The 13,048-nt window shown below is 46.6% G+C and overlaps 1 protein-coding gene across 2 annotated transcripts in view; it reads left to right on the top strand.

Moving 5' to 3' along the window:
• Positions 1 to 4,190: 4,190 nt before the first annotated feature.
• AFMID (arylformamidase) overlaps positions 4,191 to 13,048 on the top strand; it is a 78,468-nt gene continuing 69,610 nt past the window's right edge. The window contains exon 1 of one of the 2 annotated variants that reach the window (XM_068262281.1): positions 4,191 to 4,252. In XM_068262281.1, the coding sequence (XP_068118382.1) occupies positions 4,217 to 4,252 (36 nt within the window). In that variant the 5' untranslated portion in view covers positions 4,191 to 4,216. Of the gene's footprint in view, positions 4,253 to 6,179; positions 6,328 to 13,048 lie in introns of those variants that run through there. The other variant, XM_068262280.1, reaches the window with a different exon arrangement.

Raw genomic sequence — 13,048 nt, 5'->3', positions numbered from 1 at the left:
CGCCTGCCTCACATGATACATGTAGGGCTAGAGGCAGGGTGTGCGCCTGAGAGAGGCGTGTGATGGGCGGGCCATTACACGCCCCGCCCCTCGCCTGCCTCACACGATACATGAAGCCGTGCCTAGAGGCGGGGCGTGCGCCTCAGAGGAGGCGTGTGATAGGCGGGCCTCACACGATACATGTAGCCGTGTTAGAGGCGGGGCATGCGCCTGAGAGAGGCGTGTGATGGGCGGGCCTCACACGATACATGTAGCCGTGCTAGAGGCGGGGCATGCGCCTGAGCGAAGCGTGTGATGGGCGGGCCTTACACGGTACATGTAGCTGCTGTGCACGCCTCCCTCATTCATGTAGAGATGACCCCACCCCTCCCTTGCCTCACAAGAAGAGCGCTGCTCGCCTAGGCCCCGCCCTCTGCACGCCTCCCTCATTCTCTCACAGGAGCCACGCCCCTCCCTGCCCTCCTTGGTGGTGGTAGTTTTTTAGGGATGGTTAATGAGATGCAAGTAGTTAAGAGTTGATGCAGGATTATGTAAATTTTGTATGCAGCTTGAAAATGGACCAGTTATATCCCACCTCCTGTATAATCTGAAAGCAAGTAGTGTGCTTAGACCCGCCCCTTTGAGCTAGTCTACTTGAGGTGACCCAGCCTGAAGCCCCAAAGCCCTCTCTGTGTATCTCTTAGGCTCATTTCCACTATCGCGAATTCGCATGCGTTTTTCGCATGCAAATTCGCATGGTAATACAAGTGAATGGGACTGTTTCCACTTGTCAGGATTCCTTTGCGTTTTTCTGTGCAGAAAAAATTTGCATGGCAGAGACATCAAAATTCGCATACCGCATACCGCTATGCGAATCGCATACAATGTATTTAATAGGAAATTCGCATGAGGTTTGGGCATGCGAATTTTCATGCGAATTTGCATAGAAACAATGGAAAAGCACACCAGCACTGCCATGGTTAAATTCGCATACATCGTCATCATCGCATGAAAATTCGCATGGACCCGCATGCGAATTTCGCATCCGCCTGCGAATTTTTACCGCGGCGATTCGCACCGCACAAGTGGAAATGCAGCCTTACACGATGTGTAATAAATACAGGACCCAGTAGGAAACACCATCCAACCCACCAACGGATTAGCAGATGGTGTAGCAATAATAGGGGATGAGGAGGTTACCACGGCACCAGGGGCCCCACCTTCATCCATTTTAGGCCTCATTGACATCAGTTAGCGCAGATGACCGTGCGATAGGAATGTGATGCGTACGATCGCACGCTGTCTGCGCTGCTATGCCCTGCTGATCCTGGTACGCTCGTTTTCCTTCTTTCCTGATTGCCCCCTGCACTGCCATACCCCTCAGGGGGCCCTCTAGGTTGCCTTTTCCCCGGGGCTGGCCCTACCACTGGGTCACCTCAATTGGACTGGCTCCCATCCCTTACCACCTCTCATACAATTATAAACTACGATAGATACTAGAGACGGTGAGATACTAATAATACCAGTTTGTGTGCAAATGTAATGCTTCTTGTTTGCAGCTTGTAATTGGGTCAATCAGAATGAAGACATTTGTCCTCAGTATGGCCCAGTGCACACCAAAACCGCTAGCAGATCCGCAATACGCTAGCGGTTTTGGGAGCTGATTTCAGAGCGATTCTAGGTATGTTTAGAGAGATTTTCTAAACATACCTAGCGGTTTTGGGTGCGTTTTTGTGTAGCAGATTACACATATTGTTACAGTAAAAGCTGTTACTGAACAGCTACTGTAACAAAAATGCCTGGCAAACCGCTCTGATTTAGCGTTTTTCAGAGCGGTTTGCGTTTTTCCTATACTTTACATTGAGGACGAAACGCTTCCGAAAACCGCAAACGCGCAGCAGGAGGCGCGTTTGCGGCTTGGCAAAAACCGCAAACCGCCGGTGTGCACCATCCCATTGCAATACATTAGACAAGCGTTTTTAGAGGCGGATGCGGCCGGCGGATCGCTCCAAAAACCGCTCGGTGTGCACTGGGCCTATATCAGATTCCTGCAATGCCTTCTGGGAGGGGGCGTGGCACATGGCGCTAATTACCCACCTTTCTGCTGTCCTCTGTATGATGATGATTTGACGGCAGTTGTATGCAACTTCAGAATTGGGCCAATCAGATGTTCTTCCTGCCACTGCGTGGTGCATCTGTTTCCAAACTGTAAGGCCCTGATCATACTGTCAGCGTTTGCAGAACGCATAGAAAATCAAAGAAAACGCAAGTTGAAAAACGCATGCGTTTATATGCGTTTTTCTTGCGTTTTCTATTGCGTTTTTGCATGTTTAAAGGAGGTGTGTCACACAGGAAACAATGGGAAACGTACGCTAAAAACGCAATAGTACGCGTTTTTGATACGCGTCCATAGACTTTCATTGTGTCCATTTCTGTGCGTGACGCACAGAACTGCGTGCAGCAATGCGGATGAAAAACGTATGTGTCTCATACGCATACATGTGAACGAGGCCATTAGAAAATATTAGTAGCCGTTTCTATGCGCAAAGTTTGCCCGTACGCGTTCTGGAAAAACTGGCTAGGAACGCACATAGTCTGAAGAGGGCCTAAGCAATGTCCATTAAATTTGCTTGTAGGTGGCCATACACTTATAGATTTGCAGCAGATTCCACCATCAGATAGATTTCTGCCAGACACCTGTCAAGTCAAATCTGACAGGAATCTATCTGATGTGTGCCACACACTAGGAACAGATTTCCAATAGGTTTCAGAATGAAATCTATTGGAAATCGATCTAAATGCATTATAGGACCATTAGATCCAATGCAACTCTCTGGGCCATCGATCTGCTGCCAGCAGCAGATCGACCTAGATTTTCCATCCTTTTAAATAGATCAAATTAATCAGAATTGGCCACCGATCAATCGATAGAATTAATTTCCAATGGCTGAAATAGACCGTTTATGGGCCTCTTATGTCTGCAGTATTTCTCACAGTCTATCTCTAGTTGGGCCTCTTTCACATGGGCAGTTGACAGGCAGTGAATTCACCACCTTTCAGCTGCTCTCCTGCATTGGCCGGGTGCTTGTTAGCGCTTAGTACTGGCGCTGGAGGAGCAGATAAAAATGGCGCCACAGGTGGCAATAGTACAAGCTGCGATTAGCAACAAGAAGGTTAATGGCGCCCATATCAGGCACTATAATTTAACCTTGCCGCTAATGGTGGCTTCTACTATTGCCGCCTATGGCGGCAGGGAGTCAGGTACAGGCAGGGGGGTTAGTGTTAGTCAGCTTAGCGGGGGTACAGTGGTTAGGGTTAGGCAGAGGAGTGGTAAAGTTTGGGCAGAGGTAGAGGGAGGGTTCCATGTGAGACTAGGCAGGGTCTTAGTATACATTACCTGTTCCCAGGTGATCGCGTCTCCCTTACTTCCTAGTTAGTTTGCAGCTGTTCTGCAGCCAGCCAATCACAATGCGGCTTCAGTCCCCACATGGTGATTGGCTGGCTGCAGGACTCCTGCACATTAACCAGGAAGTGGAAGAGATGTGATCGCTGGGACCAGGTAATGTATGAGAGATGTTGCTAATGACATCTTATTACTAAGGTTATGTAACATTTTAGGACATTACTGAAATGTTAAATAGCCTTACTACCAAGAAAATTATCGGCTTCACCCTGCGCCATTTTTTTGCGGCGCCTTTTTTTTTATGTATCCTGGGGCTGGACAGGCGGCCCTGCATGGAGTCAGATCTGAGTATGGACGCAGCTGCGCTCAGACTCGACATGTCACTGTTCTCTGCCACCGGGTAACGCCACCGCATGTGAGCGTGAAAGGCGTGCTGTTACTACTGCTGCAATTCTGCTGCACTCAAATTGCCCTCGAATTGCACTGGCAGGCGGCAGACGGGAGACCGAACTGCTTGACAAACGCACAGCTTAGCGTCCCATCTGAAAGAGACCTTATAAACATACATAAGAATGTAACACAATGGTTTATAAACAGAAAAAAACCCACTACCCAATTTCCTCTATTTGCAATAAGTAATAAATGCCAGGAAAGCAGCATAGACTCCCTGTAAGCTAAACCGCTGGTTAACCATTTTTCAGCTTTGCACTGCTGGGGTAATGTTTATTATATGTACATAGGAGGTGTCATTGATGGACTGGATTGGTCATCTGCAGAGGCGGCACCACTGTGGTGTAATGAGGGGGCAGAGTCCTCCCGTAGGCAACAGACAGCATGGAGAGACAGAGCTGGAGACTGATGGATAAACAGGTAATCATGCTATGATTAGTCACACCTGAAGCGTGTAGTGTGTGCGACAGCAGCTGATCAGGGCTGGAACAAAATGGCAGTGCTCAGGTCAACTTCCTGTCTCCAGATAGCAATAAAGCTAGATGAAACTTGGCTAAGGGGGCCATAATGACCGTTTCTGCCAGGAACCTTGCATGTGCACAGCGGAGCCAGATACACCTAGACTCCTGACCAGCAATCAGCCCGAGCGCAGTGTCCTCCCCCCCCCCCCCCCCGATGTTTAGTGACAGGTGCCCCCACTTACCGTGACGGTCAGCTCCGCTACCCCCCCCCCCCCCCCCCCCCCCCCGGCCATCCCTGGTGCCTATCATGTAATAGGCAGTGTGCCAGCAGCCAGCATCAGACCTCCGATCAGCCGGCGGCCAGTGAGTGCGGGCACATGGTACCCGTGGATACTGCGCTGCATATGCGGAAGTGATGTCACTTATATCAGCAGTGTGGTGTCCACGAGGTCCTAGCACCCGCTGCTCACTGGTCACCGGCTGATCGGAGGTCTGACGCTGGCTGCTGCCACACTGCCTATTACATGATCAGAAGTAGGGACAGTGCCCATGGCTGTGGTTCTAGATTCCGCATCCACAGGTACCAAATGAAACTTTTTGTGTTTTGAATGCAAGATATTGTGGTGTTTATTCATTTTGATGACTGTCGACTGGGCTTGTCTGGATTTATTCTCGCTTCAGAGTCTCTTTAAAGTGAACCCGAGGTGGGTTTGAAGGATATTATCTGCATACAGAGGCTGGATCTGCCTATACAGCCCAGCCTCTGTTGCTATCCCAAACCCCCCTAAGGTCCCCCTGCATTCTGCAATCCCTCATAAATCACAGCCACGTTGCTGACAAACAGCTTGTCAGAGCTGGCTGTGTTTATCTCTATAGTGTCAGTCTGCTGCTCTCCCCGCCTCCTGCAGAACTCCAGTCCCCGCCTGCATCCCTTCCCTCCCTGTCGATTGGAGGGAAGGGAAGGGGGCAGGGACCGGAGCTATGCAGGAGGCGGGGGAGCAGCTGAAACTGACACTACAGATGTAAACACAGCCTCACAGCATGGCTGTGATTTATGAGGGATTGCAGAGTGCAGGGGGACCTTAGGGGGGTTTGGGATAGCAACAGAGGCTGGGCTGTATAGGCAGATCCAGCCTCTGTATGCAGATAACATTCTTTAAACACACCTCGGGTTCTCTTTAAAAAAGGGAACATGGAGCACAGTGGAGTGTTTGCTGCCATCTAGTGGTTCAAAAGAACAAGTACAGTGAAAAAGACTTCAAATGTCATTATACATGCTGAAAGATAATGAAGATAAAAGCATGAACAATGCCTGACTTTTTACAATTGGCAAATAAAATCGTGTATACTTCTGGAATTAAGAAATAATATTAATAATTAAAAAAATAAAATAAAATATATATATATATATATATATATATATATATATATATATATATATATATATATAATTATTCATATTATTATATTATTTCTTAATTAATTCCAGAAGTATACACTAAGTTATTTAACAATTGTAAAAAGTCAGGCATTGTTCATGCTTTTATCTTCATTATCTTTCAGCATGTATAATGACATTTGAAGTCTCTTCACTGTACTTGTTCTTTTGAACCACTAGATGGCAGCAAACACACCACTGTGCTCCATGTTCCCTTTCTAAACACTGCTCTGTGCATGCAGAGAAAGCATGCATGTTATGTAAGACCACATGCACACCAATCTACTCCTTACAGCTGGCAGCAGCTGATTGGAGGACTCTCTGTCACCATGGCTACTGACTCCACCCACTGACAACACCGCCCTGTGCATGCAGAGAAAGCATGCATGTTATGTAAGACCACATGCACACCAATCTACTCCTTACAGCTAGCAGCAGCTGATTGGAGGACTCTCTGTCACCATGGCTACTGACTCCACCCACCCACACTGGAGCAGCTTCTGGATAGGCCAGAGCTGCCAGCATTAACACATTTAAAGCAGCAAGCGACCTCACAACAGTACAGAGGCGCTCTTCTGGCTATAACTGAATTGCTGGTAAGTCTTTATTTTTAACCACTACGCATGCATTTTTCTCTCTTGCCAGCTACAACTTATTCCATTCCCTACCTTCTACTGAAATATACCTAAAGCGGTCAATTTGATACCAACTTATCTGATTTGCTAACTACCTTTTACCACTGTTATCTAGTCCATTCCCCTATACACATTATGTAGTTTACACCGACCCATTCCTTGCAATCACCGTTCTACTATAACATATCACTAAACACTATTTTTGAAGTACTATTCTTATTACACTAACTAATAATCCATTTGTATCTTTTTATGGCAACATTTATAGCTAGGCCTCTGTCTTTTGTTTACAGTTGTTTATCCCCTGCTTATTGCCTGAAGAAGTGGGCTGTGCCCGTGAAACGCATTACACCTGTGGGGTATTTTCAATAATTGTGTATATCTATATATTTACAGTCCTTGGTGTCTGCTTTAACGGAGGCGAGTCCACCACTTCCTCCCAGCAATTTTTTTAAAAAAAAATTTATGTACTTTTATCCTTCTGGTGCCTCTGTTCACCTACCAATTTAGGTCCCAACTCTCCCTTTTTCGGAGGGACAGTCCCTTTTTGGGAGCCCTGTCCCTTTGTCCCTCTTTCAGGACTTTGTCCCTCTTTCAGGACTTTGTCCCTCTTTCAGGACTTTGTCCCTCTTTCTATGTAAATAATTTTTATATTTCTATACTAAAAATGTGTTTGACTCTAAACTTTATTCCCAACCTTTAAATTGATATATTACTAATTTTAAAATGTTACTATGAAGGAAAATGAACCAGGATAGAAAGGATCAATGTGGTTTGAATTATAAAACAACATATTTTTCTTATGAAATCTTTATGGTATGTGTGACTAGAGGCATGGTGATGGCGTGGCCAGGGGTGTGGCAGGGGCGTGGCTTAAGTGCCCCTTTTTCTTATCTCAAAAAGTTGGGAGGTATGGCATACTGAGTTGCAAACCTCACTTATCACTGGCGTAACAATAGGGGATGCGACCCCTCCCTAGGGCCCGCTCAGGGACTTTTGGGGGCAGGAGGGGTCGCAGCATAAGAGGAGAGTGTGGCAGATTGGTGGGGAGGGGGGGACATCCCCCCCCCTCACCTCGGGCTCTCCTCTCAGCGCTCCCCCTCCTGCAATCATTGGTGGTGGTGGCGGCAGGATGAATACATTACCTCTTTCTCGCTGGAGGTCTTCCGTTCTCTAAGAGCTTCTTGCAACTTCCTGTGTAAACAGGAAGTTGCTCTTAGAGAACGGAAGAGCTCCGGCGAGCAGGAGGTAATGTATTCATCCTGCCGCCACCACCACCAATGATTGCAGGAGGGGGAGCGCTGAGAGGAGAGCCCGAGGGGAGGGTGGGGGGAATTTCCCCCCCCCCCCTCCCCACCGATCTGCCACACTCTCCTCTTATGCTGTGACCCCTCCTGCCCCCCAAAAGTCCCTGAGTGGGCCCCTTTGGGGGGGGGGGGCGTATTTTTTTTTTTTTTTTTTTTTTTTTTTTTTTGCAGGGGGGCCCAGGGATATCTAGGTACGCCCCTGTAACTTATGGCGGGGTTAATTTAAAAAAAAAAATTCCATTCTGTACTGATGCTCGGAGTACTTTCAAGTGTACAAGCATTTATACTTGGGGGCTTCCTCTAGCCCCTTGAAGCTTGTGGGCTCCCTCGCTGACCCCCTGGGCTGCTTTGTTCCTCCGCTGGCTGGAATGGGTAAAGCCATGACTGGGCGCAGTCCTGATCCAATGTGTATACCTGGCTGCGTGCACCCCCCATATGGTGCGTCTGTGGTCAGTAGCACACTGTACCTGCGCAGAATGCTCCTAGCCACAGTATGATCAAGAATGTGCATGGCTGCAGATTTCTAGCACTCCCAGACTACCGAGCTAGACAGTGGAAAAATGGGCGGGACTGCGAGGATTATGAGGAAGCCCACAGGCTACAGGGGGCGCTGGAGGAAGTACTCAGGTAAGTATAAATGCTTGTTGTTCCTTGGTTTCCTTTAGGCCTCTTTCAGGCCTGGAACCCACTGAAATCAGCAAACGCGAAACGCTACCGCTAGCGTTTTTTCTGAGCGTTTTGCAAGCGGATTAATGCGCGTTTTCGGTCTCGTTTTGCAACATTGTATTTTTTTGCTCAGCGGTTGCGTAGCGTTTTGCGTTTCGCGTTTTTATCCTGATTGGTCCTGTGAATTATTTTTCATTTTGTTAGTGTGCTAAACAGCAAAACGCTAGCAAAACCGTTCAGTTTAGGTTTTGCTGAGAGTTTCCGCTTTCAATACTTCACATTGAAGCGCTAACGCTCCCAAAATGCTGCAGGTCCTGCGTTTGCGTTTCTGGGAAACGCAAACGCTCCTGTGGAAGTTGCCCCATCCATTAACATTAGCCCAGCGTTTTGGCAAAGTGCTAGCGTATCGCAGCGCTGCCAAAACGCTGCCAAAAGCGCTCCTGTGGGTTCCAGCCCTTAGACAGGAGGCTGAACTGTGCGCTTGTTGGGTAGTTCAGTCTCCCATCTGCTGCCTGTCAGTGCAATTTAAACACAGAATTGCTGCGGTTCTTAGATGACGTTTGTCAAGCGCTAACATGCAGTGGTGTTACGCAGCAGCAGAGCACCGTGACATGTCGAGTCTGAGTATGGCTGTGACCACGCTTACATCTGACTCCAGTGCTGATACCGAGGCGCTAACAAGTGCCCAGCTAGAGATCAGCTGACAGGCAGTGAATGTAACGCCTGTCTGAAAGTGGCCGTTTATGGTATTTCTGTGGGGGAACATAACTGCCACTAGTTATTTGTAAACCGCTGCAGAGAGGCTCCTGATCTTCCAGGACCCTAAGGGCCTGTTCAGACTATGCACGTTCCTAGACGTTTTCAGGGAACGTGTCTGGGTACCAAAAACGCATAGGAACGGCTCCTAATGCTTTTGAATGGGCTAGTTCACATGTATGCGTATGAGACGCATACGTTTCTCATCCGCATTGCTGCACGCAGTTCTGTGCGTCACGCATAGAAACGGACGCAATGAAAGTCTATGGACGCGTATCAAAAACGCGTACTATTGCGTTTTTAGCGTCCGTTTTCCTCTGCGGTTCCCATAATTTTTTTTTTTCCCCTGGGTCTTGTGTGTGTGCAAAACGCAATAGAATACGCATTAGAACGCAAGAAAAACGCATGCGTTTTCCACCTTGCGTTTCTTTGATTTTAAATGCATTCTTCATACGCAGATAGTCTGAACAGGCCCTTAGGCTACATACACACTTGAGATAAAAGTCTTTGGAAAATGAAAGATCACAGACCAATTTTACCCTCTTCCATGTAGTATGAGAGCTGTACCTACACAGTCTATTCTATGGAGCTGCACTCCCCATCAGACAGAAATCTTACCCCCTTCCATGTAGTATGAGAGCCATACCTACACAGTCTATTCTATGGAGCTGCACTCCCCATCAGACAGAAATCTTACCCCCTTCCATGTAATATGAGAGTCACACCTACACAGTCTATTCTATGGAGCTGCACTCCCCATCAGACAGAAATCTTACCACCTTCCATGTAGTATGAGAGCCATACTCTACACAGTCTATTCTATGGAGCTGCACTCCCCATCAGACAGAAATCTTACCCCCTTCCATGTAGTATGAGAGCCACACCTACACAGTCTATTCTATGGAGCTGCACTCCCCATCAGATAGAAATCTTACCTCCTTCCATGTAGTATGAGAGCCACACCTACACAGTCTATTCTATGGAGCTGCACTCCCCATCAGACAGAAATCTTACCCCCTTCCATGTAGTATGAGAGCCACACCTTCACAGTCTATTCTATGGAGCTGCACTCCCCATCAGATAGAAATCTTACCTCCTTCCATGTAGTATGAGAGCCACACCTACACAGTCTATTCTATGGAGCTGCACTCCCCATCAGACAGAGATCTTACCCCCTTCCATGTAGTATGAGAGCCATACCTACACAGTCTATTCTATGGAGCTGAACTCCTCATCAGACAGAAATCTTTGCAAGATGCTGCACACAATGGCCTCTATTCATAAAACAAATGTGGAGAAAATACTCGTGGAGGTAAAATACTGCAGCGGTATTTTAGACTTCTGGGTGGGCATTCATAAATATCTTGCCAGCTGCGATAGCAGAGCGGAGATCTCCCGCTGAAAGCTGGCGGTAAGCTGTCGGAAGGCATGCGGAAACACTTCAGCCGGCAGAGTCCCTCCGTGCGCTGCTCTCTCTGGGAGGTCTGTCCCATTCACTTTTATGTAATCCGAACTCTTCTCGCTACATCAGAGGAAGCGGTATTTCCTTTCCGCATACCGCTTCCTCTAATATTTATGAATTGACATTTTGTAACTTTTTCTAGACAAATCTAGAAAAACACGCACAAGGCGGAAATTTACCGCTCTGCTGGGGAATTGTAGCTTTTCATGCGGAAACAGCTTTCATGAATGGACACTGTGCTAAATGGTCGGGAAAGTCAGCTTTTTCCAGTGTAAAGCTGGCGAGAATCGTTTATGAATAGAGGCCAAAGATGCTGTAGACCAGGCGTCCCCAAACCTTTTGGGTGGAGGGCCGGGTAAACATACTTCAGACTGCTGGGGGGCCGGAGTATACATAAAATAATGTAAAAGTCCTTGTGCACCAGACAGTGAATCATACCCAGGTGACAACCTGCAGTCCAATTGGACAGCAGTGTCACCTGATGTGGAGTTTGATTGGAAACCAGCGAATTACTGCTTTCTGGCTTCATTCTATATGCAGACCACCAATATTTAAAGATGTAGCTGACTGCATCTGTAATACATTTTGTGTGTGGGGGGCCGGTAAAAAAGCCTCAGGGGGCCACATTCGGACCGCAGGCCGTTAGGCTCATACACACATCAGACCATAGTCTTTTGAAAATGAAAGATCACAGACCAATCTTACCACCCTTCATGTAGTATGAAAGCCATACTCTACACAGTCTTTTCTATGGAGCTGAACTCCACATCAGAAAGAAATCTTTGCAAGATGCTGCACACACAGATGCTGTACAGCCACAAAAGATCTGTTCCTGCCAAAAATCCATTCCTGCAAATCGCAATGATAGTCTATGAGATCTGAAGATCATCATACACACATGATTTAACTGACATTCATCTGCAGATCAATCATCTGCAGATCTGAAAATCCATCCTGGTGGATCGGATCTGATCTGCAGATGAATGTCAGTTAAATCATGTGTGTATGATGATCTGCAGATCTCAGACTATCATTGCAATTTGCAGGAATGGATTTTTGGCAGGAACAGATCTTTTGCAGATACTGATCTTTTGTGTCTGTACAGCATCTGTGTGTGCAGCATCTTGCAAAGATTTCTGTCTGATGGGGAGTTCAGCTCCATAGAATAGACTGTGTAGAGTATGGCTCTCATACTACACGAAGGGTGGTAAGATTGGTCTGTGATCTTTCATTTTCAAAAGACTATGGTCTGATGTGTGTATGTGGCCTTAGTTTGAGGACCACTGCTGTAGACATTCAACAGATCAGTATCTGCAAAAGATCAGTTCCTGGAAAAAGATCCGTTCTTGCAAAATGCATTCATAGTCTATGAGATCTGCAGATCATCATACACACCTTGTTTAACAGACATCCATCTGCATATCTGGCAATCATCTGCAGATCTGAAAATCCATCCTGGTGGATCTGATCTGCAGATGAATGTCTGTTAAACAAGGTGTGTATGATGATCTGCAGATCTCATAGACTATGAATGCAATTTGCAGGAACAGATCTTTTGCAGATACTGATCTTTTGTGTCTTTACAGCATCTGTGTGTGCAGCATCTTGCAAAGATTTCTGTCTGATGGGGAGTTCAGCTCCATGGAATGGACTGTGTAGGTGTGGCTCTCATACTACATGGAAGGGGGTAAGATTGGTCTGTGATCTTTCATTTTCCAAAGACTTTTATCTCAAGTGTGTATGTAGCCGGACAACTCCTCTGGTCAATGAAATGGTAACCATTCTCTGTCAATTTTATGCTAATTGTATGCAATGTTTGCTGCTTAGAATTGGAACAATAAAATATAGCCAGTTTTTGTTGAAGAGCCCCTGACTAGAGGTGCGTACACACATGCGACTATAGTCGTTTGTAACGATCGTTCCCCGATCTTTACCAACGACGATCGTTACAAAAAACGAACCACCGACTATTAAGGCAAACGACGAACGAGCCAAATCGCTACAAAAGAAAGTTCTGTCTCGGCGGATTTTAACCAACGACGATCGTTTGCAAAAGTAGTACATCGTTGGAAACGATCGTTCGTACTAGGCTTGACATGCGCATTTCACTATTTCTCCATGGAACTTCTCATTTTTATGCGCAGGCGCAATAGTTGCTTTCTGTGATGTAACGTTCGTTCTAACGATCTGATCGTTACACACATTTTAAAACTATCTTTACTTAGGTCGTTCTTTCATCAATTAAAAGTTCGTTCGTCGTTCTTAACGAACGATCGTTGTCGCATGTGTGTACGTAGCATAGGGATCATCCATGATAAGCAAATAATTCCAAGCTGGTGCAGGATTATGCAAGTTTTACATACAAATGTATGAAGCTTGAAAATGGACCATGACCTTGGCAGAATTAATTTGTCCCATTTCCAAGGCTGCATATATTTGCATATAAAATTGCATGATTTTGCTTTAACTTGGTAGTATTTGCATCTCATTG

This window comes from Hyperolius riggenbachi, chromosome 12 (genome assembly GCF_040937935.1).
Source record: "Hyperolius riggenbachi isolate aHypRig1 chromosome 12, aHypRig1.pri, whole genome shotgun sequence".
NCBI classification, from domain to species: Eukaryota; Metazoa; Chordata; class Amphibia; order Anura; family Hyperoliidae; genus Hyperolius; species Hyperolius riggenbachi.
This window is presented reverse-complemented; position numbering and strand designations above follow the sequence as displayed.